The sequence below is a fragment of the Ochotona curzoniae genome, unplaced genomic scaffold, assembly GCF_017591425.1.
Source record: "Ochotona curzoniae isolate NIBS_2020 unplaced genomic scaffold, NIBS_Ocur_1.0 scaffold_4506, whole genome shotgun sequence".
In the NCBI taxonomy this organism is placed as follows: domain Eukaryota; kingdom Metazoa; phylum Chordata; class Mammalia; order Lagomorpha; family Ochotonidae; genus Ochotona; species Ochotona curzoniae.
Window position 1 is genome coordinate 38,564,769 of NW_024467119.1, and position 27,996 is coordinate 38,592,764.

The 27,996-nt window shown below is 40.3% G+C and overlaps 2 protein-coding genes across 5 annotated transcripts in view; one reads left to right on the forward strand and one right to left on the reverse strand.

Annotated features, from left to right (window-relative positions):
- DAPP1 (dual adaptor of phosphotyrosine and 3-phosphoinositides 1) overlaps positions 1–10,306 on the forward strand; it is a 47,574-nt gene extending 37,268 nt beyond the window's left edge. For both annotated transcript variants that reach the window (XM_040967347.1, XM_040967346.1), the window contains 5 exons: positions 1,916–1,963; positions 3,234–3,296; positions 5,037–5,122; positions 7,389–7,476; positions 8,727–10,306. In XM_040967347.1, coding sequence (XP_040823281.1) covers positions 1,916–1,963; positions 3,234–3,296; positions 5,037–5,122; positions 7,389–7,476; positions 8,727–8,795 — 354 coding nt within the window. In that variant the 3' untranslated portion in view covers positions 8,796–10,306. The remainder of the gene's footprint in view (positions 1–1,915; positions 1,964–3,233; positions 3,297–5,036; positions 5,123–7,388; positions 7,477–8,726) is intronic.
- A 5,581-nt stretch (positions 10,307–15,887) lies between these two features.
- Positions 15,888–27,991, reverse strand: LAMTOR3 (late endosomal/lysosomal adaptor, MAPK and MTOR activator 3). 3 transcript variants are annotated; one of them, XM_040966872.1, is made up of 7 exons: positions 27,884–27,991; positions 27,546–27,591; positions 26,403–26,437; positions 21,606–21,664; positions 20,273–20,406; positions 18,867–18,930; positions 15,888–16,751 (listed from the first exon to the last, which is right to left on the reverse strand). In XM_040966872.1, exons 2-7 carry the CDS (start codon positions 27,552–27,554, stop codon positions 16,678–16,680), a joined length of 375 nt encoding a protein of 124 aa, XP_040822806.1. In that variant the 5' UTR covers positions 27,555–27,591; positions 27,884–27,991; the 3' UTR covers positions 15,888–16,677. The 3 variants fall into 3 exon arrangements, with proteins under 3 accessions (XP_040822806.1, XP_040822805.1, XP_040822807.1); XM_040966871.1 differs by having other exon boundaries at positions 27,862–27,968; XM_040966873.1 differs by having other exon boundaries at positions 27,836–27,968.
- Positions 27,992–27,996: the final 5 nt, after the last annotated feature.

Consider the following 27,996-nt stretch of genomic DNA (forward strand, 5'->3'; position numbering starts at 1 on the left):
AACTAAACCAGTAGATGGAATATATTTCTTTCTCTCATTCTGTCTTTCAGATAAACAGATGAATGTATTTTTAAAACAAATTTTTACTCTTATATCCTGACACTTTGCATAAAATCAATATTTTCAGGTCTTTTGTGTGTAGCCCTTCATTCACAAAAACCTTAGAAAAAATATCAGACTCCAGTATATTGTTTAAATGGAGGTAAGATCAAATGGGCAGCATTATTCATTCATTTGAGTTCAGTGACTAACTCTATCGAGGCTTTTAATACAGCCATTTGCTCATAGTTAGTTAACCTGCAATGTTAACTTTTGCTATTTTCACAATGCCTAATCAGTCACTTCAATTTCTTTAGCATCCAAACACATAAAATTGATTTGATGTGACATAAAATTCATCAATATTGTTCATTTTACTTAAATAAGCATTACAGAGGTTCACCCTTGCTTTTTTGCTATAAGAATTTTGGAAAAAGTGGTTACTTACTTTTATTTCTTGCTTAAACTCTTTCTACTGAAGCAGCAACAGCTTTTGCTTTGTTTTATTTTGTTCTGTTTGCAGAGAGAATCCACCTCAGTAAAAACAAACAAAACAAAAAAACAAAAACAAAAAAACCGGAAATTCCCATGGAAAGACCCATGATGTCAATCAAGTCATTTTCCAGTTTCTATTTACTTTTTTTCTTACAAAATTTACTATGATATCATAGTAGAACAAAAAATTCTATCAGGCCCCAATTTTTTCATATTTTGTATAATTGTATATTTTTCCACTCTAGGGTCTCATCTTATACAGATTCTATTCGCACAAGTTCCTCCACCCTTCTGCTAGCTAAGTGTGTGATGTTATGATTACCTCTTAGTGATATGCGACTTAGAAGAAATAACACATCCTCATTTCAAATCCCTTTTAGATAAATCAGATATAAGTACATGTGCACCTCTGGAAGTCCGTATTATGGATCTCACAAGAAAGCCTACAAAAGGCAGGAGTGGAAGTGGAGTGGGGACGAGGGGGAGGATCTAATATAGGAAGAGGAATTACATGGCAAAATGACAGAAATGTGGAAATACTGTTGCTAAGGTTTCCTCTTTAAATTCACAAGGCTGGATGGGCTTTTAGCCTTAACAGTTAAAGCGCCAGCTGAGCTATCTGGGTCTCTTTTCAGAATATGTGGGTTCAATGCCTGGCTCTAACTCTTGACTCCAGTGTTCTGCCACTGCAGACCCTGTAGGGGAGTCAGTGATGGCTCAGGTAGTTGGGTTCCTGTCTCCCATAGCAACATGTGGCTTGAGTTTCTGGTTACTGGCTTGGGTTGAGCCCTTTCCTGGCTTTTTCAGACGTTTGGAGGGTGAGTTCGCAAATATGAACCCTTTCTCTCTCCTCCCTCCCTTTTGTCCCAACCTCCTGTAGCGTCTCCATCTCAAACAAACAAACAAACAAACAAACAAACAAGTGTATTAGGATAATACAGACTGTGGGGAGCCCTGGATTAAAGAATACTTTTTAGTTTTCTTATCCCACTTTCCCAAATGTATTAACTATAGATGTGTGTATATGCATGTTTATGGGCTCATACCCCTGCAGTGTTTGAAGAAGCTGTGTTTCACATGTCACACAGACAACTGCTAACTTCTGGAGGGAAGTGATGGGCTTAATAGTTGGTAAAAGGCTAACCTGGGGAGAGAGAGCCTCTCCACTTGTCCAATGGTAAGTATTGACAGCAGCCAACGCAGTCTTTAGCTGTTCCCTGAGCCCACGGGTGATTTTCCGCTATGTGGGAGAAGAGTGAGAGGTGGCCGTTTGAGGATCAAAGACAATTTTCTTCATTTTGAACGAGCCAGAAATAGGAAAACAGATCTCACACTGACGCTTCTTGACTTTGTGCTTCTGTTTGTTTGTTTGTTTTTCCAGCTGGGCACCAAAGAAGGCTACCTCACCAAACAGGGTGGCCTGGTGAAGGTAAGGCAGTGTGGCTTAACTCAGACACCAAGAGAAAGAACGCGTCAGGCATTTTGGCATCATCTTGAGAATTCTTCTCTTTTTTTAAAAGTTTAGTTGCCTGATCATTTTGACCTATTTATAACATTAACCTCTTTCAAGAGTTCATTTTTATGGCTCCTTCATTAAAGTTCTGGACCATGACTTGACCCTTCTGTGGCAAAGCCATGTATGAGTAACCTAAAGCTCATTTATAGTCAAGAAAGCACCACCTTTGTCACAGAATGATTGAAGGTGAAGGCAGCAATTGAAATCTCTAGAACATTTCTTTATTTTTTAAAACAAAGATGTCAGCAGCATGAAAAATGTTTACCTAAAGGAACTCCCCCCTTGCTCAAATTCCTGGCATTAGGGGATAGTGTGGTGGTGGTATACAGGCTAATCCTTCGACTGCAGTGCCAGCATTCCATATGGGTGCTGGTTCAAGTCCCAGTTGCTCCACTTTCCCATCCAGCTCCCTACTTATGGGCTGTGAAGGCAGAGGAGGAAGCCAGCAATTACTCAGTTGGATTCCTGTCACTAATATAGAAGACCTGGATTGAAAGGAAAGAGAGTAACTTGAAAAGTACAATCACACCAAAGCAAGACTCAGGGTTATTCAAGGTTTTAAAATCCCAAACTAAATTTTCTTTGGGATTTTGCAACAATTTTATTAATACCATGAATTTTTAGAAAAGATTTATTTATCCTGAAAGAGTTACGAAGAGAGAAAGACAGACAGAGAGATCTTCCATCCACTGGTTTGCTACCCAAATGGCCACCATGGACAGAGCTGAGCTGATTTGAAGCCAGGAGCTTCTTCTCAGTCTCCTGTATGGGTTCAGGGACCTAAGGACTTGTGCTGAAACAGCTAGGGCTGGGCCAGGTTGAAGCCAGGAACCAGGAGCTTCTTCTATGTTTGTCACATGGGTGAGAGGGACCCAGGTACTTGGATCATCTTCAGCTGCTTTACCAAGAGCTGGATGGTAAGTGGAGCTGCCAGGACATGAACCTGCACCCATATGGGATGCCAGCATCACAAGAGGTGGCTTTACATGGTGCAGCACAATGCTGGCCCCATAAAATCATCTTAACTTTAATAGATATTATGGCATTTTTGTTCCTTAGAAATAACACAGAATATATTTCTAGCTGATTGTACCTAGTTGTTCTGAAACTTTTAAGAGTATCAATTGTTTAATTCAAATTGCATTCCTACCTTTTAAGCCTATTGTGTTGTTTTGTTTCTCAGACCTGGAAAACAAGATGGTTCACTTTACACAGGAATGAACTGAAATACTTCAAAGATCAGATGGTGAGCAGTGTGATAAAATGTTTTCTCTGTAAAGTACAGCTGTCTGCATGAAAGCCACATCTACCTTTGAAATCCCTGCAAACCTCCGCATCCATCCCAAGCACACAGCCAGTGGCTGCGGGCATGAGCCCTGACTGCTGAGATGGGGGAAGTGCTTGGGCCAAGACTGCAAGTACAGCTTCTCAAGACACAGCCTTCACTCTGTCCAGAGCAATGGAATTGTTCTCATGCCATAGTTTGTTAATCTTCTCTGCAGTAATTTCTCATTACTAAAAATAAGTTCATTTCATACAGCCAACTAAAAATTATTTCATTTGGGGGACTGGGGTTGTGACATAGCAGGTCAAGCTGCTATTTGCAATGCTGGCATCCTGTGTGGATGCCTGTTCATGTCCTGGCTGCTCTACTTCCAAGTCAGCAACCTGCTGATGCCCTGGAAAAAAGCAGCAGGGGATGGTTCAATTGCATGAGCCTCTGCACACAGGTGAGTGCCTGGATGAGGCTCTGTGCTTCTGGCTTTGGCCTGGCTCATCTCTGGCCATTGCAACCATCTGTGGGTGTCTGTAATCAACAGCACTTGAAAGATATATCTTTCAGTCTCTCCCTCTTTTGCCAACTCTGACTTTCAAATAAGTAAATATTCCAAATCATTTCATATTGCTTTCCTAATAGAAAATATCTGAGAAAGTACATATTTCAAGATATGAGAGGAAAAAAATTTTTCCTATACATATATTAAAATCTATCTCCTTATCATGACTGGATATGAACTGTACTACTGCAACAAGGCGGAGGAATCCACCATGGGGGGAGGGGGCAGGCGGAGGAATTGGGGGAATCCCAGAGCCTATGAATCTGTGTCATACAATGAAATGAAATGAAGAAAAAAAAAAAAAGAAGAAGAAGAAGCAATAGTGGCCCCTGAGCAGGCACTGGAACAAAGTTGCTAACCTTCGGGAAAAGAAAAAGCAACCAGAATCTGTGTATGAGGCCTACAGATACAATCGAAGGGATCTGAGAGTATCTGGGTAAGGCACAAGTAACGTTCACTACACTTGTTAATAAATCACCTTCCTATTAAAACATCCTAGAGTGGAAGACACTATTTGCAGTGAAAAAAAAAAAAGCAACTAAATATGCCACCCAGGAAGAAAGTGATCTAAATTGTTAAAAGTCTAAAATAAAAATTCAGATTTCAAATATATTTACACCTTAAAATATAGATGGGTTTCTAAAAAAAAAATCGATCTCCTCCAAATGTAAATGGATAAAGGTAATCAATTCATGTGAAAGGTAGAGTCAGAGACAAGAGAGAGATCTTCCATCCACCACTTCACTCTCCGGATGGTTGCAATGGCCAGGGCTGGGCCAGCCTGATGCCAGGATCCTGGAACTCCAGGTACTCAAGCACTTGAACCTTCCTTGGCTGCTTTCCCAGGCACGTTGGCAGGCAGCTGGCTGGGAAGTGGAGCTGCTGAGACTCCAACAATCACTCGGGCGGGATGCCGGCATCACAGACACCTATGCAACAATGCCAGGTCCAATGAGCTCTTATTAATGCCAAGCCTCATGAAAGCCTAATTAAAAACCAGTGTGACTCCCCTTGGTGAGGCTCTCCTATGGTCAGTCCTCACAGGGAAAGGAGTTGCTGACTGAATTGCACAGACGGGGAATAAGTGTTGGGCAGATTTGTGTGGTTTTCATAATGACATATGTTGCCTTTTGGTTTTCTCTTTCAAGTCCTCAGACCCAATTAGGATTCTAAACCTAACGGAATGTTCAGCTGTACAATTTGATTATTCACAGGAAAGGGTAAACTGCTTTTGGTAAGTTGCTATTGTTTTTATTCATGTATAAATATTAAGGAATTGTATTTAAAAGTTCTTCTCAGACACTTCGTTTAGCTGTGAAATAAAAACACTGTCTAAAGGTGTACACATGTTGGGCTGAGGGATGTTTGAATATCACACAGGGCTTCCATGTTAGGGATGCTTTAGACAGAGTACCACATGCCTTGTTTATAGTGGCTCAAAGAGGTAGATGAGCTGGTTTCAAGCTGTGCACTGTGTGAATGTGACTCACAGAAGAAGCTCTGGAAAGCTTTACTACTTTTTCTCTCCAATTTTATATCACTTTGTACTATCATTTCTAGCAGAAGGAGGGAAGGGGTGGGGTAAGGGACAAAGAGTGGGACCACTCACCTGCTGGCTCACTCCCCCACTGCCGGGGGCCAGGTATTCCATGTCAGGGGGCACAAACAGCATTACTAGAGCCGTCACATCTGCCACTCAAGGTCTGCCTTAGCAGGAAGCTGAAGTCAGGAACCAGAGGCGGGTGTTGAATGCGGGCACTTTGGTCTGAGACACAAGTATTTTAAATACTGGGTCATGTACCTACCACATAACTTTTAAACTTTGTCAAACATACCATCTGTCTGGATGTATCAACTATTAATACTCAGCCATATTTGCTCTATCTCTATCTCGCCCACGTTTTCTTTTTTTTTTTTTTTTGAATCAGTTATAGACACCATGGCACTTCATCCTAAATACTGGATTATGTATCTCCTATGAATAAAAATTTAATCTATAGCACCATATTATTACCCCCTGAGAAAATGAATTCTATAACAGCAACCAACAATGAATTTCTTTTTAAATGCACATGGAGCTTCCATGTGAGTTGACACAGGTGTATTTTTCTCTTATACCAACAACAACAACAACAGAAATGAGAGGTGGGTAGCTACACAGTTAAGTTCAGCATCTGCACTTGTCTTGGTCTTTCCTCAGATGTATGTGCTGTTCCACCTTTTGCCTCAGGCTTTCATGCAAGGCACAAAGAAACATGTGAGAATGGTATTCATCTTCTTGTCCCCTTTTTCTCAGGAAAGGTAGTGTTTCCCCAGATACGCTCCTATCAAACTCTGCTTTATTGCTCATTGGCCACAATGGAGTGCCTTGGCCATCCCTAGACACAGAGGAGACTAGAAATGGCAATAGTATAATCATAATAGCCTGAAACTAATTAGGACTCATTGCCTGGGGCTCTGTTAGCAAGAATAAAGGGAAAATTTTCTGTATTAACGAGCAATTAATAATGTGTCCCACAGAGAGTACAAAACAAGGATGATTCCAGACACCAGCTACATACACTGGGTGCACCATGTAAGGGTTACTCCTACCCCTACTGCTGTTGGCTCAGCCCTCCGCTGGCCCTGACGTCAGGGTTACACCTTCTACACAGGGACTTCCCTCCTATGGCTTCAGTATTGTCTACTGGCTTCAACAACATGCTCTGCTTAGGATTTGGGAACTAGAGACCCTTCTGAATTTCAATTCAAAACTATTATTTTTTTCACCTACAAAAGGAAAAATGTTTTTAGTTTTTGCTCCTTTAGTTCTCAAATGTCAGTACAGACAGGAGAATGAACAAGATAAATGTTTGTGCTGACCTTGTCATTCGCATGATTTTGATTGCAATATATACTCAGAGACAAATAAAAAAAAGAGCCGCTTCCCTGGGAAAGTTCATCTTCTTTCTAACAGAATGACATACGGACAGAGATGGGAATAGCTCCTGGGTACAGAGTTTTATTGTCTATGTTTCCTATCCTAAAGACTCAAAAATGACCACATGCACCTGAGCCAGGTATTCTCACGGAAGTCAGGTAGCACAAGTAAGTTCATTCAGCAAACCTTATCTGTCTGACTTATTCCTTGACTAATAGAACAAGATCTCAGTCATTTGAGAAATCAGCTGAATAAACAGAAAAGCACTGGAGTCAGCCCAACACACACACACACACAGAGAGAGAGAGAGAGAGAGAGAGAGAGAGAGCAAAGGGTATTTGGTGTGCAGGACATGCTTTACTTTGAAGTCTCATTAGAGAATATTAATCTGGCCTGCCAATGATACTAAGGATCCATGACTCCCTCAATATTCAGTTTGCTGTCAGTTGTAGCTCCATACATGCTAATTCATCATATTACTTAAACTGTATTGTTTTTCCAAGGACTATTACATATTCAGTTAATAATACATACAACTAACTATCCTGAGTGTTTTCCATTCTTTCTTTTGTCTTACCAGCTTAGTGTTTCCATTCAGGACATTTTACCTCTGTGCAAAGACAGGAGTAGAAGCTGATGAATGGATCAAGATATTACGCTGGAAACTGGTGAGTTAAAAGTATTCAGATGCTTAGCATTGAGAAATAGCAGGTTGATCATTTCAGGCATATTTTTGTTGAGTCAGGTGATGTCCAAGACAGATCATCTTTGGGGTTTGCAGAAGAACCTGCTTGTTCCTTTAGGAGTTGAGAAGAGCCAGGGTTGTGAAAAATAAAAAAAAGGATGGAGTGGTAGTCGGATCACAGCCCTTGGGCCTCAGCCCAGGGCCGAGTTAAGGGTTCCTTTATGGCACACAGGTTAGTTCAGTTTTGTGTGATGCAGGACACGTGGTTTTACAGAGGACTGCTGGTGTATTTCTCTGGTTGAAAACCTTTTCACGTGCCAGAGAAGGAAGCTTGCCAGAGGAGCTCATTTCACTGTGTGTCACTTTTTGCAGATCAGGGACAAAAGACCATTTATTTATCTGCTTTCTAAACCCCTCCTGGGAGAAGATGGACTGCTTATGTACCTCAGTCCTTCTCTCACACTTCTTGTACCAGTTGTTCACTAAGAACTTGTCCTTAAAACTTGTTACAATTTCTTATAAATGCTATGTTGAAACCTTTGATGTTTTCAAAAAGTAAAGCATTTTTTCCCCTCTAATTGTTGGTTGTGAAATTACTTGACATTCACCCAAAACTGAGGCCCTTGTTGAATATTGCTTTCTAGATTCTGGGATTTGTGCCTTTGGTCTTCCTTTTGAGTTAAAAACGAGAGAAATACAGAACTCATTTTGAAATTGTTCCAATGTATTTGTTATTCAGAGAGGAAAAATTTGAGGAAATGTTTTGCCATATGAAACCTTTGCTCAGATAGGAGCCAGTTTCTTAGTCCTATTTTCTGATTGTCTAGGTGACAGATAATCATTATAGAGACAGTAAAGTAAAACATATCTTTTAGGCTTCTCCCTGTGCAAAAATACATTTGTAACCAAAATTTAGTCATTCTTTAATGTTCTTTCCTGCTTACTCTACGTCATAATACAGTATGATCTTCTATCCATATCAATACTTTCAGATCTGTTGATTCAATAACTTGTATGGTGTGATGAATTTATATAAATATTAGAGCAATTCTCAATGTGTGTATGTTGCTAAAACATATCTCCTGAGAAAAATACAGAAAAACTTATTCAAACATGCAAGGGGACATCATTCCCTGGTTCTGGATGAGTATACATCAGTCTATCTTCTTTACTATTTAGAGAAAGTCAGATTTTTTTCTCAATCACAAATACATGTTGTGTTCTTTGTTACAGTCACAGATAAGAAAACAGCTTGATCAAGGGGATGGTACAATCCGATCTCGGTCATTCATCTTTAAATAAAGCTTGCTCACCAAGGAACACCCTGGACTGCTTCCTGAGGCTGTGGTCCATCCGGGGCAGCCTCCCCATGAAAGTTGACTATGGACTTATTCAAAAACGAATCAGAAACAGATTCTGATTGGGACCCACATTCCATGTTGGTTGACTCATGGGAAATTTCTTCACGCTATGTGGCTGTCTCCTTGGGAATCCTGAAGAAACCATTGGTCGGATACGAATGAAGTAAACCTCCACTCCCAGGCTTGCCCACTCCTAGGGCATGAAAGAGAAAGGTCTTTGGTATTGTTCATCGTGGTCAGCATTCTGGTTGGTATCCATGGCCTGGAGTCCCACCATGTGTCCTGGTCAATTCTCTGGATCCCCAGGTTGTGCCAGGGGGATGTCTGGGAGCTTGGACTACTCTGAACAGAGTCTATTGAGATAAGAAACATCAAAAGTTTTTTTGAGGAGGGGGTTGTATTTTGCTTCCCTTTTTCTTTATACAAAAACAGTTTCCAAAAACGAAAACCAAAAGGGTTTGCAGAATCGATTTTCTCTTTTGATAGGATCAGGCATCCAGTGGGTCCTTCCCGTATGTGTAAGCTGGGGAAATTAAACACCCCATGCAGGGGTAGTAGGACAATAAACATAAATGAAAGTACAATTTCAAAGCATCTCCCCTAACCAGTTGGGAGAAATGTTTGGAAAAGTTCAAAACATAAATTGAGGAAGGGCAAGAAACTAGTAGATAACTTGTAGTTATTATTACAAAAGAGCTATACTACTATGGAACTATTGTAGTAGAGCTCTCAAGTCTCGATCTGACGTATCTCCCAATGGACCAAAACGTATTTCTAAAGAAGCAGAGTGTAAAGGGTGGCCCAAGTGATGTAGGAAACACCTTGTACTGAAATCACTAACTACTCTTTGCCTTACTAAAAAGCAACTGCTGTTGCCAGTTGATGGAGTAACACTAAATTTCAAAAATATATGATAATGTGTTACATAGCCATTTCAAATTAGAATTAAAAGGAGTGACACAGGGAGAATCAAAAATTGGAGTCCAGAGGTCATAAAAAGATTCTAACCCTGCCATAATCTTTACTAATCTCACTTTTTTTTTTTTTAAGATAGAGGTTTAGAAGGAGATGAAAATGGATGGGGAACCAGAAAATGAAAAGTTGATGGTGTTGAGCCATGATGTAACACTGCCCTCACTGTCCCACAGAGCTTGTTAAATAAGATCCTTCTGTTATTGAAACGCCTAAGATTCAGAAAATATATTAGGTTGTTGTAAATTTCAATACGATTTTTAGTGTGTTTTTTTAATGTCTGTGTTGTATAGGATAAAGCAAATGTCAAGGAAAAGTGTATTGTCAAATGTTATGTTTTGTTTTCACAGGATCGAAGTATAGGTAATGTTATTTTTACTTTTTTTGTAAAATATATATGTATTTATATTTTTCCATTCTGTTTATGAAAAAAAGCTGTATATGTAGGATTTTGCTATTAAAACATGTCAATATTTGGAATTTGAAAGAACTACAGATGTTTAAAATCACAAATAGCTAGGATACTTAGACTTTGAGACATGAAAATTAGGAGTTCTTAAAAATGGAAAAGACAAGAAACACATATAGGGCAATGTATAAAAGTAAATATGTACGGCAAACACACATACATAAAGGGGCAAACACTGTACAGCAGTGAATACATCATGTATATCCCACGCTGGAGTACCTGGGTCTGAGTCCCAGCTCTGCTTCTGAGTCTAGCTTCTTGCTACTGTGTTCCTTGGGAGACCCAAGTCCTTGGATCCCTCCCACGGATGTGGGAGTCCAAGACTGAGTTCTTGGCTCCTGCTTTGGCCTGGCCCAGTTCTAGCAGTCATGAGCATTTGGGAGTCTTAAACTAGCAGATGCAAGACCTTCTCTGTTAATCTACCATTTCAATAAATTAAGGACAGATAAATAAAATTATTTTAAAGGAAGAACACAGAGCTAACAAATATGCACTAGCAGGAAATAAAACCGATTGTTGTTATTTTCCTGTGAAAAGGGCAAGTTACCAACCAGCCTAGTACACTGTGCAATGAGGACCTGGATGTAGTTGCACTTGTACAGTTTAGAGGCTGTGATTGCAGCTCCTGAGAAGAGCCTGGTGATGGGCCTTTGGATGCTTCTCTAAGTCCAAAACAAGGGCAGATGCTTTGTACTAACAGCAAATTAGAATAGAGAATACGGAAGTAGCGAGTAAGTTCTCTGTGTCAAGTCTTGCCTCCTCATCAAGACAGTATCAAGACAGAGCTACACTATTTGCAGTTAGTTTCCAAATCCCCTTGGGAAAATCCTGGCCACTGGAGCATGGTTCCCTCTGAACTATTGAAGTCACACGAAAGTGGAGTTGCATGCCATGTCTGGGAACAATCTGCCCATATTCCAGTGTCACTGGCACTACAACCCTCAATGGGGCAGAATCCTCTCTTCATCCATGTGGCAGGCAACAGTGAGCCCGGTGTAATGGCTCAATGGCTAAATCCTCCCATTACAAGGTGCCAGCATCCCATATGGGTGCCATTTCATGTCCCAGCTGCTCCAGTTTCCATCCATCTCCCTGCCTGTAGCTTGGGAAAGCAGTAGAAGACAGCCCGAAGCATTGGGACCCTGAACTTTTGTGGGGAAACCTGGAAGAAGCTCCTGGCTCCTGGCTTTGAAGTGGCTTAGCTCTGGCTGTTGTGACCATTTGGGGCATGAACCCAAATGCGGATGGAAGATCTTTCTGTCTGTCTCTCCACTCCATAAATCTGATCTGATTTTCCAATTAAAAAAAAAAAAAGAAATCTTAAGAAAAAAAAGTATGTTTCACACACATGACAAGTGTGCAGGTTAGGGAGCTACATTGTGTCCTCGTTTCAGGAAGACAGCAAGAGAACAATTAGAAGGTGAGCATGCATCCCAATCCCCCTACCCCACTACATCAGATCAACTGCAACACATCCATGTCTTTACTAAACACTTCCTGGCCAAGTCTACTACACTGCAGGACTCTAGGCTGCTGTACATGGCTCAGTAGATGGCCCACAGAAACAAGAAAAGGGAGACGGGAAAAGAAAAGAAAGACTGAGAGTCTCCAGGAAAGAAGAGGTCTGAAGATGCAAAGGGTTACAGGGACATGTGTTTCACTGGTGGAGTAGGCTGATTCCGGGCATACTTGTGTCTGTTAGCCCCTCCTCAGCTGGCTTGCTATGTCACAGCTAAATGAGATTGAGATTCTAAGTTGTGTTAGAACACATCTGTGAATAAAAATGGTACCCTAGGCCTTCAAGGTGCACATGGCCTCCAAGCACCAACAACCTCAATAGCAGCAGCAACAGCTGGGCTGAGGGCATTGCTCATTTCAGTGAGCAGGAACAAAGTCAAGGAAATTGGCAAGTACATACTTTGAAGGTGTATATGGGGACTTCCAGAAATATCCAGAAGGAATGCCAACGAGACAGAAAGCAAACACAAGTCAGAGAAGAGACTTCCTGAATTGGTTCTGTGGCTATTTTCTCTGTTCCAGATGCAAAATTAGCATAGACAAACTCCATAACCAGCAGGATACCCACTGGGTTTTGGACATGAAGGAGGAAAATATTTAGTAGTATGAAAAGACAGTGGAGGCCTCAAGAGCATCTCTATCCAGAGAAGACAGTACACTGAGCGCAGTGCCGGGTTCCTGGAGGGATTTCAGAGGCGAGTGCTAGCATGAAGGACTTCGAGATGCAGAGGTGGCTATTCCTACATCTCTGGCCAGCCCATCTTCCTGAGTTTTATAGCTCCAGATGAATCTTGAAGAACCAAACTGAATTTTCATAAACCTCCAGGTGGTGATTCTGATCACAGGTACTGTTCCATATATGATTTATTGCTTGAGAAAATTAACATATCTGCTGGCCTGTAATACAACTACTGGTCTGTGAGTGACTTTTTACTTGTTGTTAATGAAGTCCATAGAAGCAGTTCTTTTTAAGGGGACAAGGCCAATAATGCAGTCTTACCTTATAGGGGAATATTAACTTTTCAGTCTTATGTCATAATTCAGTTCTTAAGGACTTTGGATGATTTCCATTCCAAAAGACAGCCCCCTGGTCCATAATACCTAATCACCTTATGTCAGTTGGAACTAGTGAATAAGTATCAGCTACCCTAAATATATTTGTGAAACAGTTATATCTGAGGGTGACAAGTAAACCCAATAAAAATTCATGTGCCTTCCACTGAAATTTCTAGGAGTCTGGTGCAGGAAACTATCAAGGTATCTCTTCTAACACAGAGGATAGCATATTGCACCTGATCCTACCACAACCCTTCAAAACAGACACAATGCCGAAGAGGCTTCTTGGGATTTTAGAAACAGTGTAATTCTCATATTGATCATGGAATTTCAGTGGCTTAATCCTATCACTCTGAAGCCAGTAGTTTGGAAGGATAATTACAATGTGCTTTTGAAGGCTCAGTTACAGCGGCAGCTGTTTAGCAATGCCTTAAAGGGCTAGCCAGTGTTCTGCAGGAGTCTGTATGTGACCCACATCAGCATCTAATATATGGTGTTATTTCTCCCATAGTCAGATTTACTGGTCCAAAATAAGGGGAAGCACTGAGATGGGCACTACTCTGTGATCTGTTAGCACAGTTTTGCTTCCTGCCCCACTTACTGCCCTCCTACTTCTTCAGAGTTGATAATATACACATACACCTTAATTTTTTTCTTTCTCCTACATCACATGCCATGAAGTTTCATATCGTTTTTTTAAATGGACATTATGCCTTCATTCTAATATCTAAAGTTACCTAAAGTACTACCTCATCCCTTTCCTCCATTGAGTAAATAGAGTAATTGATTTCACCAAATCTCTATGACCATTTACAGTGGAACAACAGAAAGGAAGACCCATCAGAATAAGAAAAGCAAGTGTAAATTGGGACTGCTTAAAAAAGCCAGAACAAATGATTATCCTATCTGGTGTACATATTTCAGTTGCTTTCAATCTTTTGACATTACTAAGTTGTGAAAAATGATTACAAATACTGAATTTTGCATGTTAATATGCATGTGGTAGGACAAATTTATATAAGCATAACAGTTGAACCAAAGCTTATGTGAATTTGAAAATTGACAGATTGTTAAATTGCTGTACATACGAACTATTACAATTCATACTTTCACCAGCAGAGCAAAAAAGTCTGCTCTCCTTACTGAACAATCCTGTCCCCAGTAAATAGGATATGATCTTTACAATGCTTTTTTTTTTTTAAGATTTACTTTATTTTTATTGGAAAGTCAGACATGCAGAGTGAAGAGACGAAAGGAAGATCTGTCCATTGATTCACTCCCCATGTGGCTGCAATGGCCGGAGCTGCGCTGATCCAAAGCCAGGAGCCTGGAACTTTTTCGGGTCTCCCACATGGATGCAAAGTGCCAAGACTTTGGGTTGTCCTCCAGTGCTTTCCTGGGCCACAGGCAGGGAGCTGGATGGGAAGCTGGGCTGTCAGGATCACAACTGGCACTCATACGGGATCCTGGTGCTTGCAAAGCAAGGACTTCAGCTGCTAGGCTACTGTACTGGTCCCACTTTACAATGTTGTAGGTCTCCACTAGTATATTCTAAAGTCTATTATTAAATTAGTTCATTGCACTGATCTGAGAGTTATATATCTAGATCTATGCTACCTTCTAGAAGTAGTTAATCATGGGAAAGTGTTTGGCCTGGTGGACGACATGCCAACCAGGATGCTAACAACCCATATCAGCATCTTGGTTTGGTACTTGGTTCAGCTCCTGTCAGTTTCCTGTTAATTCAACAGTCATAGCTAAAGTGAGTCCTACCACCTACATGAATGGTTTTGATTGAATTCCTGGCTCCTGTTTTGCTGGAGTCTAGCTTGTGGGCATTTAGGAAGTGAAATATTTGGGAAAACATTTAGTTTTGGGGCCCTGCATGGTAGCCTAGTGGTTAAAGTCCTGTTCTCACATGCGTTGGAATCCCATATGGGTGCTGGTTCTTGACCCAGTGGCCTCACTTCCCATTCAGTTCCCTGCTTGTGGCCTGGGAAGGCGGTGAAGGACAGCCCAGAGTCACGGGAGCCTGTATCCACATGGGAGACCTGGAAGATTCCTGGCTCCTGGCTTCAGATGGGCGTAGCTCTGGCCATTGCAGCCACTTGGGGAGTGACTCAATGAACAGAAGATCTTCCTTCCTCTGTCTCTCTTCTCTGCATATCAGACTTTGCAATTAAAAAAAAAAAATCTTAAAAAAAATTTAGCTTTGATTTCTCAAAAATCTCTTGCCAATTTTTACAGATGAACTGTAGAATAATTTCCCTATTACCTTTTCAGACAGAAAATTTTACCAGTACTAGTATTCATCATATAAAGGTTACGTAGCTTAAGCTATTAAGTTTCTTTTCCTGGACTTTTAGCCATACAACTCCAATATCCTGCAACTAAAAATACAGCCACTTCACTGCTAAAAACTCTTCTTTTCCTATGCACTATTACAGTAGCAAATATTTCTTGGATATAATTACATTGTAATTTAGATAACAGGAATTGTAGATTTTAATGGATTTCTCTTTGTCTCTGTCAACTGTAACAATGACAGCTCCCCGTAGATAAAACTTTCCCTCTTGCCTCTATTTTATGGTGAAGGCTGTAGTTCTTGGTTCTTTCAGCTACTCTGATTCTGTGATTCTACGGCACCTGGTGTATAATTCTATTATGGCAGTTTCTATAACTGGGTTTCCTTTTTTGAACTGTGAATTCCTAAAGGCAAGCACTAAAATTCAGTTTTATATTTCTGTGGAAGCAGAGAGGAAAAACAGAACAGTGCTGGCCAACTGTTATACTGCACAACTCCAGAACTGTGGTGCCTCTTTTATGGAGATTTACTTGGGCTCATTGGGGAGGTTTCTTTTCTACTTTGCTTTCTAGTAGTTAAATAACTTCAAACTAACTTCTACCAGCAATACTTGGTCATCTGGTAGACACAGTGAAATGAAAATCAAGTTAATCATGTTTTTCAACTTTTGGGAGAAATCTGACGACCAAAAATTTATATATGCTCAAGTTATATTTTTAAAAATACTATTTTATTTATACTTGTGTATGAAAAAATGTACTTCACACTATTGGGTTTACATACATATGATATTGGCAACAGAATTCAGTAATAAATCATGTTTGTATCTTACATAAAGAACACATAAACATTAAAATATTGATTGGTTATAGAAAGCAAAGTTGGGAAAAAACCATTAGCAATAATTTTCACTTTCATTAAAGAACAGCACCCTCTGAAAAGAATCATATATCGATTAGTAATACTCATCTATATTGCAAAATAACATTTACAAAGGAAAGTTAGTGATTGTACTGATTTTATTTTACTAAGTCATTTTATCTTTCTCATTTTCAATGCAAAGAAATAAAACATAATCTGAAGAAAAATATGTCCTCATTATTATTCACAATAAAAAGGGTCTGCTTCATTCTGCAGGCCTGGGCGTATAGTACAACAGGGAGCACTTGACGGCTCAGGTGGATCAAGGTACCATTTTGATTCTGATCCACTGAGGGGAATCTCACCTGCATTTGGTGACTGGACTAACTCCATGGGAGCCATGGTAACTGAGCCATTTTTTGTGGTATCCCCGGATTTCACTCACTAAGAAAGACCCTGCACAAGGAAATAGAACTGACCTGTCCATAACTTAAATCTATGGGCTCTTTCTCTAGCATAAGGTGGGGAAAGGGGCCCTTTCTTGAGTACATAGAGAAAAGCGTTACTGAAGTCTTGAAGATTGCTGGATTGATATTGTATTGTTACAACGAAGACAAGGTATACATCAAAATGACTGTCAAATTAAGAAACTTCCACAACTTTTATCAATTCTTCAAATAAAGGAGCAAGTTCCTTTTCTAGGCTGACAATTAGACCTAAAACAAAGAAATCAAGAAAATTTGATTGTCAGCAAAATGTTCCTGAAAGAACAAACAAAACACTGCAATCCAGAGTAGAGCAGCCACAAATTCCATATTCATTACAAGTTTGTTTTCACTAATATATTAATCCTATACAATCATTAAACTTAAGGAAATGTTTACCTGTATCATTAAAAACACAGTAACTCATACGCGCTGTAATTTGTTAGTTTGAAAGAAAAATATTGACTTTATGCCTTACTGCTTCAAAACTGGCAATGATTCAGAATTCATACTTGCTTTCTACTAAATAAAGTACAGTCATTTTCTGGGTCAACTGGAAAGGTTTATACCAAAAGACAAGCAAATAGCTGTGCACACTGCGCAAAAGAAATCAGAAATTTATTTTATGAATTCAACAATGCTAAAACATAAATGGGTGTTTCAAACAAAACATATTTTAAACGTGAATGCTAAGATGCAGATGTTTAAAAAGCACAGACGTTTAAAAAGTTCAGTGGCTTATTTAAGAGACAAACTCATCCAGATTAACACATTTAGCTTCACTTTAGTTTTCAAGAATGAAAACCTTAAGAATGATACTTTAGTGCCTGTTTTATGTCCAAACAGGTAAAGATCTTCCTTTTATAGAGTATAAAAGGGCACTTGGACTCTAAAGAAAAGGTTTTAAGATCTAAGATAAAATCCTCTACATAATAGCAGTACATACAACTGATAATTAGAATGTGATAGGAGATTTATCAAATTATCAAAATTGAAACTAAGCATACTGAATTTATTGACACCCCTACTATCCTATATAATTTACAGTCCTATTCTTATTCAAAATGGAGTAAAGAAATGACAATCTGGGGTTGCCTACAAAGTGGGCACCCCATTTGGGTGCTAGTTTTGAGTCCTGGCTGCCCCCTTTTAATCCAGCTCCCTGTTAATGTGCCTAGAAAAGCAGGGAAGATGCCCCATGTGCTTGGACTGCTGCACCTACATGGGAGACCCAGACAGAAACTTCTAGCTTTGGACTGGTCCACCTCCAGTTATCGGGGCCATTTAGGGAGTGAACCAGCTGATGAAGCTCTCTATCTCTCCATCCCTCTCTGTAACTCTTTCAAATTTATCTTTTAAAAATACATCTATAGGGTCTGGTACAGTAGCCTAGTGGCTAAAGTCCTTGCCTTACATGTGCCAGGATCCCATACGGGAACTGATTCTGACCTCCAACGCCCTGCTTCCCATCCAGCCCCCTGCTGGTGGCCTGGGAAAGCAGCTGAGAACAGCCCAAAGCTTTGGGACCTTGCACCCACATGGGAAACCTAGATTAGGCTCCCAGCTCCTGGCTTCAGATCAGCACAACTCTGGCTGTTGTGGCTGCTTGGAGAGTGAATCATTAGATGGAAGATCTTCCTCTCTGTCTCTCCTTCTCTCTGTATATCTGACTGTTGAATTAAAAAATATATATATTTTACCCTCATATATCTCAAATTCATCAATAGTGTAGCCGTAGAGCCACACTTCAAAAATTACAATCCAATTAAGTTTTATCACTTTAGACAGATATCCAGTAAAGACTGTTGAATATAATAGGATTTAACCATTTTTTATGGATGGGAATATAGCTTTCTAGCATTTGTTCTCAAATTCTTCAGCCCTCATGAATGGGACTATGGTCACACTTCATATTCTTTGAACGTTCCATCATATCCATCTTGTCTGCTACCAATATATTGGTCTATACGGAATGAAACTCACCTTAATCATTTTGTGTATACTTTATCACCTCCTTTTATTTTCTTAAACTGTTTCAATGTGTGCAAGATATAGCACTTGAGGTAACATATCTAATTTTCCTTTCTCAAAAGAAAAAAAATCACTATACATTGTCTCATTTTAAGTATAAAATAAATCCAGAAAATGGGGAAAGTATATTATTATTTCTATTATACAAATATGGAAACTAGGATGGAAAGAAATCACTTTTCCTAGGCCTAAGGGGAAAAGATGATAGAGCTGAACCAAAATTCAAACACTGTTGCTCTAAATCTACTACGGCTATTAGAATGCACATAGAAAATTATACAATTACAAACTGTACTAAAGATTATTTGAGCATACCTGTATTGGCATTGCTGCTGGCTATGAAACTCACCACCAAAGGCAGTCGATTGAACTGCACAACCTAAAAAGCAAATACAGTCGAGGTAATATGAAAGGCAGTGTACCTCAACCAGAATGTCATAATTTTCCAAAACTGTTAAGGTGGCCAGTGATTGCAGTCTAACATATTACACGCTGAAATATGAAGCAGCTGAAAGTATTTCCGTGACAATGGAGCCACCGATTATCCCTCAGAAATACCAACAGTACACTTAGTTAACCAAGTGTTAAGGTGGAAACCTCTCTTCATTTTTTTGTCTCTAAACCAGTATTGTCAATGAAATAGCGGAAGCTCACTGATCAACTGAGAATTAAATGAAGACAGCTCTTCTTAGCCATTTTAGTATCCTTCCGTACCCGTTGTTTGTCACCTACAACCTGAACGTTTTAAATGAGAAAGTGCAGGAATAAATAACATCTAAGTTTTTAAGTGCATGCCGTTCTGACCATCATGAAAGCTCACACCGCCCTGCTGTACCACGCCTGGGAAGGGACTCAAACCTTCGTCTAACATTCCACTTCCCATATACCACCCTCCGTAAGTCATGCAGGGACTTTCTCCACTACGTGACAAATGGCCATGATATTGCAGTGCTTTATTTTCCTTTTTGTTTACTTTATTCTTATTTTCTGTTTTACTGTTTTGAGCCATAGGGCTTCCCCCATCCTCGCCCCACTGCGCCATGTTTCACAGTCACACAGTCCTTCAGCTGTAGTCTCGATTTCACTGTTCTTCACGTGCGTCATGACATGGTGGGTATAAGCAATGGTAGAGAGTCAAGTATTTCGTTGTGTAGGTATATTTATTTTTTTATTGTCTAGGTATATTTAACAGTTTTGTTGGAGGCCTACATTCAAGTAATCCTTAATTTAACTTAATAACAGTCTAAAGTGCAAAAGTAGCAAAAAAAAAGCAGCTGCTCTTAAGACAGCGCAGCTGGAGATCACAAATAATAATCTGTCATTATATTAAACATTTCAAACCATATAAAACAATCAGAACAAATGTAAGCAGCTTATCATTTAACTTTTAAGAAAAATTTCTGGCTGTCAAAATAACAAGGCTCATAGCTGCCTGGCTAAGGGCACCATCTACTGGAGTAACAATGATCCAACCCGTCTTCTTTAGAACAAGTCCTTACTGATGAAAGCTTTAACTACTCTGTCAAGGTAATTATTTCCTGATGTGATCATGTGAAGTAAAATTAACGATCATGTTTAAAATAGCCAATCTAAAGCCCTAACTTAAAAAAAAGTCATCTATTTTCAGAACTAAAATTTAGAACTGTAAAAAGTGATTTCACGGAGATATTAAAAAAAAAAAATGAGATGGTTGAAAGCAGCAAACCCTTACGTGAACTTACCTGGTAGGTGTTATAGTAACAGATGATACTTTTGTTCTTAGAAAGTCCCAGTTTGCTCCCTTGGTCTGTTGCCAGGGCAAAAGTGGACAGAAAGCCAGGCCTCAAGGCATGCTCTGGAGCGTTGTCATTGGCCACTGTGAACAAGGGACTCAGATGAGAACTACACCCACTAAGGCACAGGGGTGAGGCGGGGAGGGGTGTGGGAGGAGAGGAAGGGACAGAAGGTTTTTAAAAAAACAAAACCCACAAACATTTGAGCAGAAAGGTTATGCTTTATATTTACAACCATTCCACTAATTGTATCTTACCAATTTAAATGAGACAAACTGCTCAATCAGAAACTTCAGTGCCCAGAACTAAAGGAAGAACTGCTAACTTACTGGGTGAGGAATACTGAATGTTTCTAGTTCCTTGAGACCTTTTTAAGACAGATCATGTAGTTCATTTAATAAATTGAATGTTCTGGTTATCTGACAGCCATGCTATTCTAACACAATGAAAAAAGCTACAAAATTTTGTCTGTCACAAAAAACAAAGCAGCAGTGTCTCTTACAGCAGTGTTAATAACCCCGGCAGATGTCTACCTGTTTCATGTTTTCCTCAATGTTATTAACTGAACAAAACAGAGCTCAGGGCTTTAACACAGATTCTCAGAACGGGCATTAGATTGGGAAAACAACCAAGACTCTTTTGTTCAAAGCACTCATTATAGAACAAAGAAAGGCAAGTGGCCTGCCCAGGGCCGCCCATGTGGACGGATTAGAATGAACTCTAGACTGGAAACACTGGATTTCCCTACTATCTCCTCACCAACTGGAGGGCAACTCTGGACTGGCAGTGTCTCTTTGCTCTTGACTACCTTCATCTGTAAAATGAAAGAAACTAAATCTGGTGATCTCTAAACCTTTCAATTCTGAGTTAACTAATACCTATGATAACCCCGGATGTAAAGTGAACTGGGAATGCAACATTCAGAATGTTATTTAACTGTTGGTAAAGCCACTAAGATATCTCAGTGTTTATAAATCTAGCTGCATTTACACTCACTTAGAGAGTTAGCAACAGCTTATATTCCACTATAAATGCCTTATGAGAAACCGACCCTGAGAGAAATGCATGCTGAAACTCTCAACATTAATGTGACACATATGATGTGCCATCCAGTAGAGGTTCCAACTTAGCCATCAAAACAGAAAAACAAACCTCTCCCCCAAGCTAAAGCCATTTCTTGAATTTAGTGTGTTTCATGCCTTTCCCTTTAATTCCTCCAATGTAAGTGCCTTATACATACAATTTAGTCAAAAGCAAAATGCCATTTGCATTTAAATTTTACCTTTAATAACAGGTACTCCATCTCTATCTGACACAACAATAGCATGGAGTCCTTCAACACTAGAATGAGAAAAAGGGTAAAAATATTATAAAACATCTTATTTTCTCAATATACATACCTCAAAATTATAATTGAATTCTCATGTATATTACCGAAAACATCCAGGGTTGTACTTATTGATATCATGTGTTCCAATGTGTCTGCCAAATCTCTTCCTGATATTGAATGTGAATTACTGACAAAATCTTAATACCTTTACAATTTATTGGTGGAAATCAAGAGTTGCTTCTCTAGTAAAATTCCTAATGTATTACCATTCTGGGGTTTACAGAAGTATTAAAGGTTATCAGTGGTGCTTACAGTGACCAAAAAAGAAGTGTCTTATCTCATTCATTTCAATTTTGAGTTCAAGTATTTCTGCCATTTAATATTCTGACATTATAGTAGCCCCACAAGCATAAAACTGTTGCTTTTACAATGCTTATAATCTCCAAACAGCTATCAGAAAATCTCCCCTAAGTTTAAAACTACAACTGTGGCAAATGTTATTAAGATTCACACTTCAGGGATGAATGAGAGGGATGACGCAAAGAGGCAGGTTGGGGGAGGCTTCCTTGGGGAAAGCGGTGTGTCAGTGAAGTAGAGTGGAATCAATCTAGGCTGAGGAGAAAGGTATCCAAGACGAGGTCATTTGGTGATCCTTACAGCAGGTGCAGGACAGCCAAGGCCACAGCTTTGATTTGAGAAAGGCCCAGCTTTCAGTCTGGACTCTGCCTCTAAATTATTGTGGCCACCTTAAGTCAATTTTGAAACCTCTCTAAGATTCAGTTTAGCAAGCTGAAATAAAAATAACTTTTCTTGCATGGCTACTGTAAACACTTTTAAGCACTGCAAGTAAAGCACAGGCCAGTACACAGATAACATTCAAAAATCCTAATGAACACTAATGGTGTCAATTATACACAACGATATAACTTACCACTGTAGTTTAAGCACCAATTTATTGCTAAGAATTCACGTAAATAAGCAGTTAAGAAATACAGACTTCAGGACTGGGCAAGGTACCATAATGACTAAAGTCCTCACCTTGCAAGTACTGGGATTCCATAAGGGTGCTGGTTCTAATCCCAGCACCCCACTTCCCACACAGCTCCTTGCTTATGGCCTGGGAGGGCGGTATAGGGTGGCCCAAAGCCTTGGGACCCTGCGCCCATGTGGGAGAGCAGGAAGGCTCTTGATTCCTGGTTTTGGATCAGCTCAGCTCTGGCCTTTGCGGCCCCTTGGGGAGCAATTCAGCAGATGGAAGATCTTCCTCGCTGTCTCCCCTCCTCCTTGTATATCTGACTTTCCAATAAAAATAAATCTTTAAAAAAAAGAAATAGAGAAAAAGAAACACAGACTCCAGGGTATAACAGGAAAGTGCTAAAATGCAAAATACTTTCAAATGCAGAAAATATTTTCAAGATTCAAACAAATTTGTAAACTATTGACCATATTACTAAGTATGTATAAATCAACTCAGTGTTCCTATTATAACACAAGATTATTATTCTTTTCTTATCATGCTGATCATGTTTTAAGGAATATTCTAATTAATCTAATGGAATAAGGAATATTCTAATTAATCTAATGTTAAGATGCTGAAATTATGTTTTTAAAAATTTCATTGTCAAAAACTTTTAAAAGCATCTCAGAGCTTGCCCCACATCTGACACCTGGGGTGGGTGAGAAACTGGGTGGGGCTTTTCCCTCAATATCCCCCTTTACCTCAGATACATGAAGGAAACAATATGGAAATAATAGTCTTACCTACTTTCCTAAAGCCCTTGAACCTTTTTACCCTAATTAACTATGTCTGATGAAAAAAATAAACTGTGCATGAAGTTAAAAAAAAAAGAAAGCCAGTGAAATGTAAATCAGATCCAGGGCAAGGATGTTAGCAGTTAAGACACTGACTGGGATGCTTGTTTCCCGCTCCAAAGCACTTAGGTTGTAAACCAGCTCCAGCTCTTGACTCTAGCTTCTTCCTAAATTGCACCACCAGAGCCAGTGGTAATGGATCAATAACTGGATTCCTGCCACTCATATGAGAGGCCCAGGCTGGATTCCCAGCTCTCAGTCAGCCCAGCCTAACCAAATTCAACCCAGCCCTGGTTGTAATGGGCACGTGGGAGGCAAACCAGCAGATGAGAGCTGTCAGTCTCTCAGTCTTCAATAAATAAAACTTAAATACCAAAATCACACCCTACAGATACCTGCATGCATGTAAATCATTTGTGTAGTTATCAGCCACACAACTTGACACAACACAACAGCAATGTTGCTTGACATAGATAAAGTTGAGAAATCTACTTTCACAAAAGAAAAAAGTTAGGAGCCAGTGTTATCAGAGTGAGTTGGTTGAAGTCCCAGTTGCTCCGCTTCTAATCCAGCTTCCTTCTAACATGCCCAAGTTTTTAGGCCTCATATTGGCAACTGGAATGGAGCTCTGAACCCCTGGCTTTTTTTTTTTTTTTTTAAGATTTATTTATTTATTGGAAAGTCAGATATACAGAGAGGAGGAGAGACAGAGAGGAACATCTTCCATCCGATGATTCACTCCCCAAGTGAGCACAATGGCCCATGCTATGCCGATCCAAAGCCAGGATCCAGGAACTTCTTCCGAGTATCCCACACGGGTGCAGAGTCCCAAGGCTTTGGGCCGTCCTCTACTGCTTTCCCAGGCCACAAGCAGGGAGCTGAATGGGAAGTGGGGCATGCCGGGATTAGAACTGGCTCCCATATGGGATCCCGGGGCGGGTTCAAGGCGAGGACTTTAGCTGCTGGGCCATGCCGCCGGGCCCTGAACCCCTGGTTTTGACCTGGACAAGCTCTGACTATTGCAACCATCTGGGAGTACATGGAAGATCACCCTGCTCCTGCTTCTGCCCCCATTACTCTACCTTCCAAATAAATAAATAAGTATTAAAAAAAAAAAAAACAAAACCCAAAATTAATTCTGATATACATGTATAATGGTTAGCCTGTAGGCACACAAAAAGAGGAAGTCCTTACCAAGGTGGGACTAATATCAAAGTCATATTCTGCAAAAAAATAAGTTTTGAATAATGTGTACCAGAGCCAAATTATGGAATACAGTGTGCAGGTTTGAGATACAGAATGTGTAAATACATGCCTCTCCTCACATGCATACTTAAAGACAGAAAAATATCTCTGTGGATGACAGGAGGGTCCTGTGAGACCGGAACGGTGGCTGGGAGGCAGGGTAGGCAGGCTCTTGCTCTGGGACCCTGGGTTAACATTCCAATGCTGAATTTCATGAATGTATTTCCTACTCATAAAACATATTAATAACCAGTAAAAGTATTTTAGAAACATTCAGAAAAATTTGTGCCACTTTGGTAGCATTTTTTCTAGTTTTCATGGTTATTATTTAAATAGCAACCAATGCACCATGGGAAGTAGAAATGAAAGAACTCTTTAAAAAAACAAAAACAACAACAAAATAGGTCTCAATCCCAGATAGGCCTGTGGCCAAGTAAGCAGAAAACTTACACTCTTATTAAAGTAGCTGGTTTTAGAAATCTGGTCACAATACAAAAGTTTTTTGAATTTAACACACAGTTGACAAAGAATATGAAAACAAATTTTACTAACTACTACATTTTTAATTCATTGATATGCTATAGTTATAAAGTAAGTTTTATAAAATAGAGAAACTGAAACCGTAAGCTTACTTCATTATTTATCCTATAAGACCAATGTTACATTAGTGATACAAATACACTGAGTATAAATCACAATTAAGAAACATTTGATTGTTTCAGAAAGCAAAAAGTTGTGAATAAAGCCAGGGACTATTTTGGGTTCATGTAAATTTTAAAACACAAATCCAAAAACAATATGTGAGGTCTTAAAAACAATTTTGGGAAAACACATATTATGAAAAAATGGTGCAGAGATTTCAAAATTCTCTGCAGGTTCCATTTTTTTTATGAAGTTATTTAAGTATCCTCATATTTAACAGAATTCAAAAATAAGAACACACATTCTACCAATGTGAATTGCTAGCCATCCAGGATGCAGAAATGCATAGTAGGGCAACAGTTACAAGCACAGACCCACAGCTCTGAGGCCATGAGGCCTGCATACAGACACACAACTGGCAATTAATCACTGGATATTCTATTTTTGTCTCTTAAGTGTATCTAGTTTCAAGGAACAATCATGAGGATGATTCAAAGTAGACTCAGTCATTCTGGAAACAAACCAGATGGTACCAATTCCTTTACTGCCATTATGGATGGATTTTCATCATGTTTTTACAAATATACTTCCGTTGAGTTTATCTTTTGGATCAACACTACCAACACTACTTAAGAGAGATTGCTAGAATCCAAAGATGAAACTTTTCAGATGTTTTTGGTTCACACTAGAGCTATACAGTTGTAAAAATGAATACATCTTGGATTACTAATTCTACACTACAGCTTTACCATTTTCAGTGCCATTAGAATACATCTAGTTGTTAAAGTGGGACTCTCACTGGGCCCAGCGCTGTGGGAAAGTAGGTGAAGCCTCCCTCTGTGGCTGGCATCCCATGTGGACACGGAGCCTCAGGTCATGCAGGCACAGCTAAGCACTCAAAGGTCATTAGTTACAGCTTCCTAGGGAATTACCAGGTATTTTAAAGTGCTAATTTGTAGTATATGCACATAATACTGATCTACACAGAAACAAAATCTCTCGAGAGTAACAGGTATAATATTCCAATTTAAAAAATCAATAATGTCTTACCTTGGTAACTTTTTATACAGGAATCGCTTTAGGTCCTAAAAGGGAAATATTTTTGAAAGTGATATTATAACATCACCTCTCACGACTTTTCTAGGTCTCATCCTACCCCTGTTGCAGTAACCTTAAGTTGTCATTCCTAACTTTTCACGCTTGTGCTTTTATCTTCTATGTTGTATTTTGACGCCAGCAGTTGAGTAACTTGGGACAAGTTAACTAATCCTCTCCTTTACCTAAGGTTTGGATCCATTAGTTCTCAACAGGGATAATGACGACCTGAGTGAGTCACAGGACTGCTCAAGTTTGCCTGAGAGGAGGCGTGTGGCAGCATGCTTCCTTCAGCGTACCCACCAACGGACAGCAGCTGTAAAATCAGATCATATGCATCCTACTAATTTATACCTGACTGCTGTGTTCAACTGAGAACATCTTCCCACGCTCACACATTTGCACTATCCGTCTCCTGATTTTTGAGTCAGCTGGTTAACTTTCCTAACATGACTAAATGACTAGACAGACTACTTTGTCTTATATTCTCATGAACTACTGGTCCCTGAGGTATCGCTTACTACCTCTGAGTAGATAAATCAGACATCAGTTGTTTGGAACCTCTCATATTCTTCAAACCGGATCGATCATTCTGTCCCCCGTTACACCCACTACCTTACCTCGGCTGTTCCGTTGCACAGACACCATCTGAATTAACACTGCCCTAGTGGTATGGGTTAGAAACCATCCTGACTTGACACAGTGAACCCAATGAGTCACCATGACCTCTTTCTGGGATAAACTGGTTCTGAACACAGCTCCCACCCATCACATTCCCGGGAAGGGCCGTCAGCCCCCGCTGCGTGTCCCCAGAGGTAACCGTGCAGAGCCGCTCCTGTCCCCGGGAAGGCAGGGCGGAGGGTGAGAATACAAGCCTCTCGACCGCGGGCACCTTAGGGTCCTCCGCCCAATTCCCGGCAGAATACCCAGGGCTCTGCAAACTGATTCAGACTCGTCACTCACTCCGGGTTTCCCAAAAAGATGGTCTATTAGGTGAATGCAGGGAAACAAAAAACAAAACCAATCTCTACTTGGGCAGCTCCACTTCTGCCAGCCTCCCCTTCCCCTGGTGAGTCGGGGGCGAGGGTGTCAACTCACATCCGCCATGACGAACCCCTTCCTCCCGCAGGATCAATCTCCACGCCTGGAAGAGAAACCCCCCGTGACTGTCACCTCCAGGCTTCCTCGCCCCACCCCCCTCCAGCCTAAGAAGGGGCATCGGCCCCAGCCAGGTCAAGACTGCGCGGTCCTCAGCTGAAGCCGGACTCCTCCAGCCCCGCGACCGGCAGCAAGCCGGGGTGGCCGCCCTCCAGCCCACTCCGCCCCGCAGGGAGAGCGGCGCCCGAAGACGGGGATCAGGGGCGTCCTCCCCTTCTCTCCCATCTCACCACGGCCCGGGCCCAGCCCTGCGCGCCGGGCTCCGTGCTGCCAGCTACCTCGGCTTCAGGACCGCCCGGTTCTCTCCGCTGTCACTTCAGGCAGAGCTCCAAGGCAGGTGCCCCAGAAACGCGCCGTCACATGACTCGTGACCCCGTCTGCGTTGCAGGAA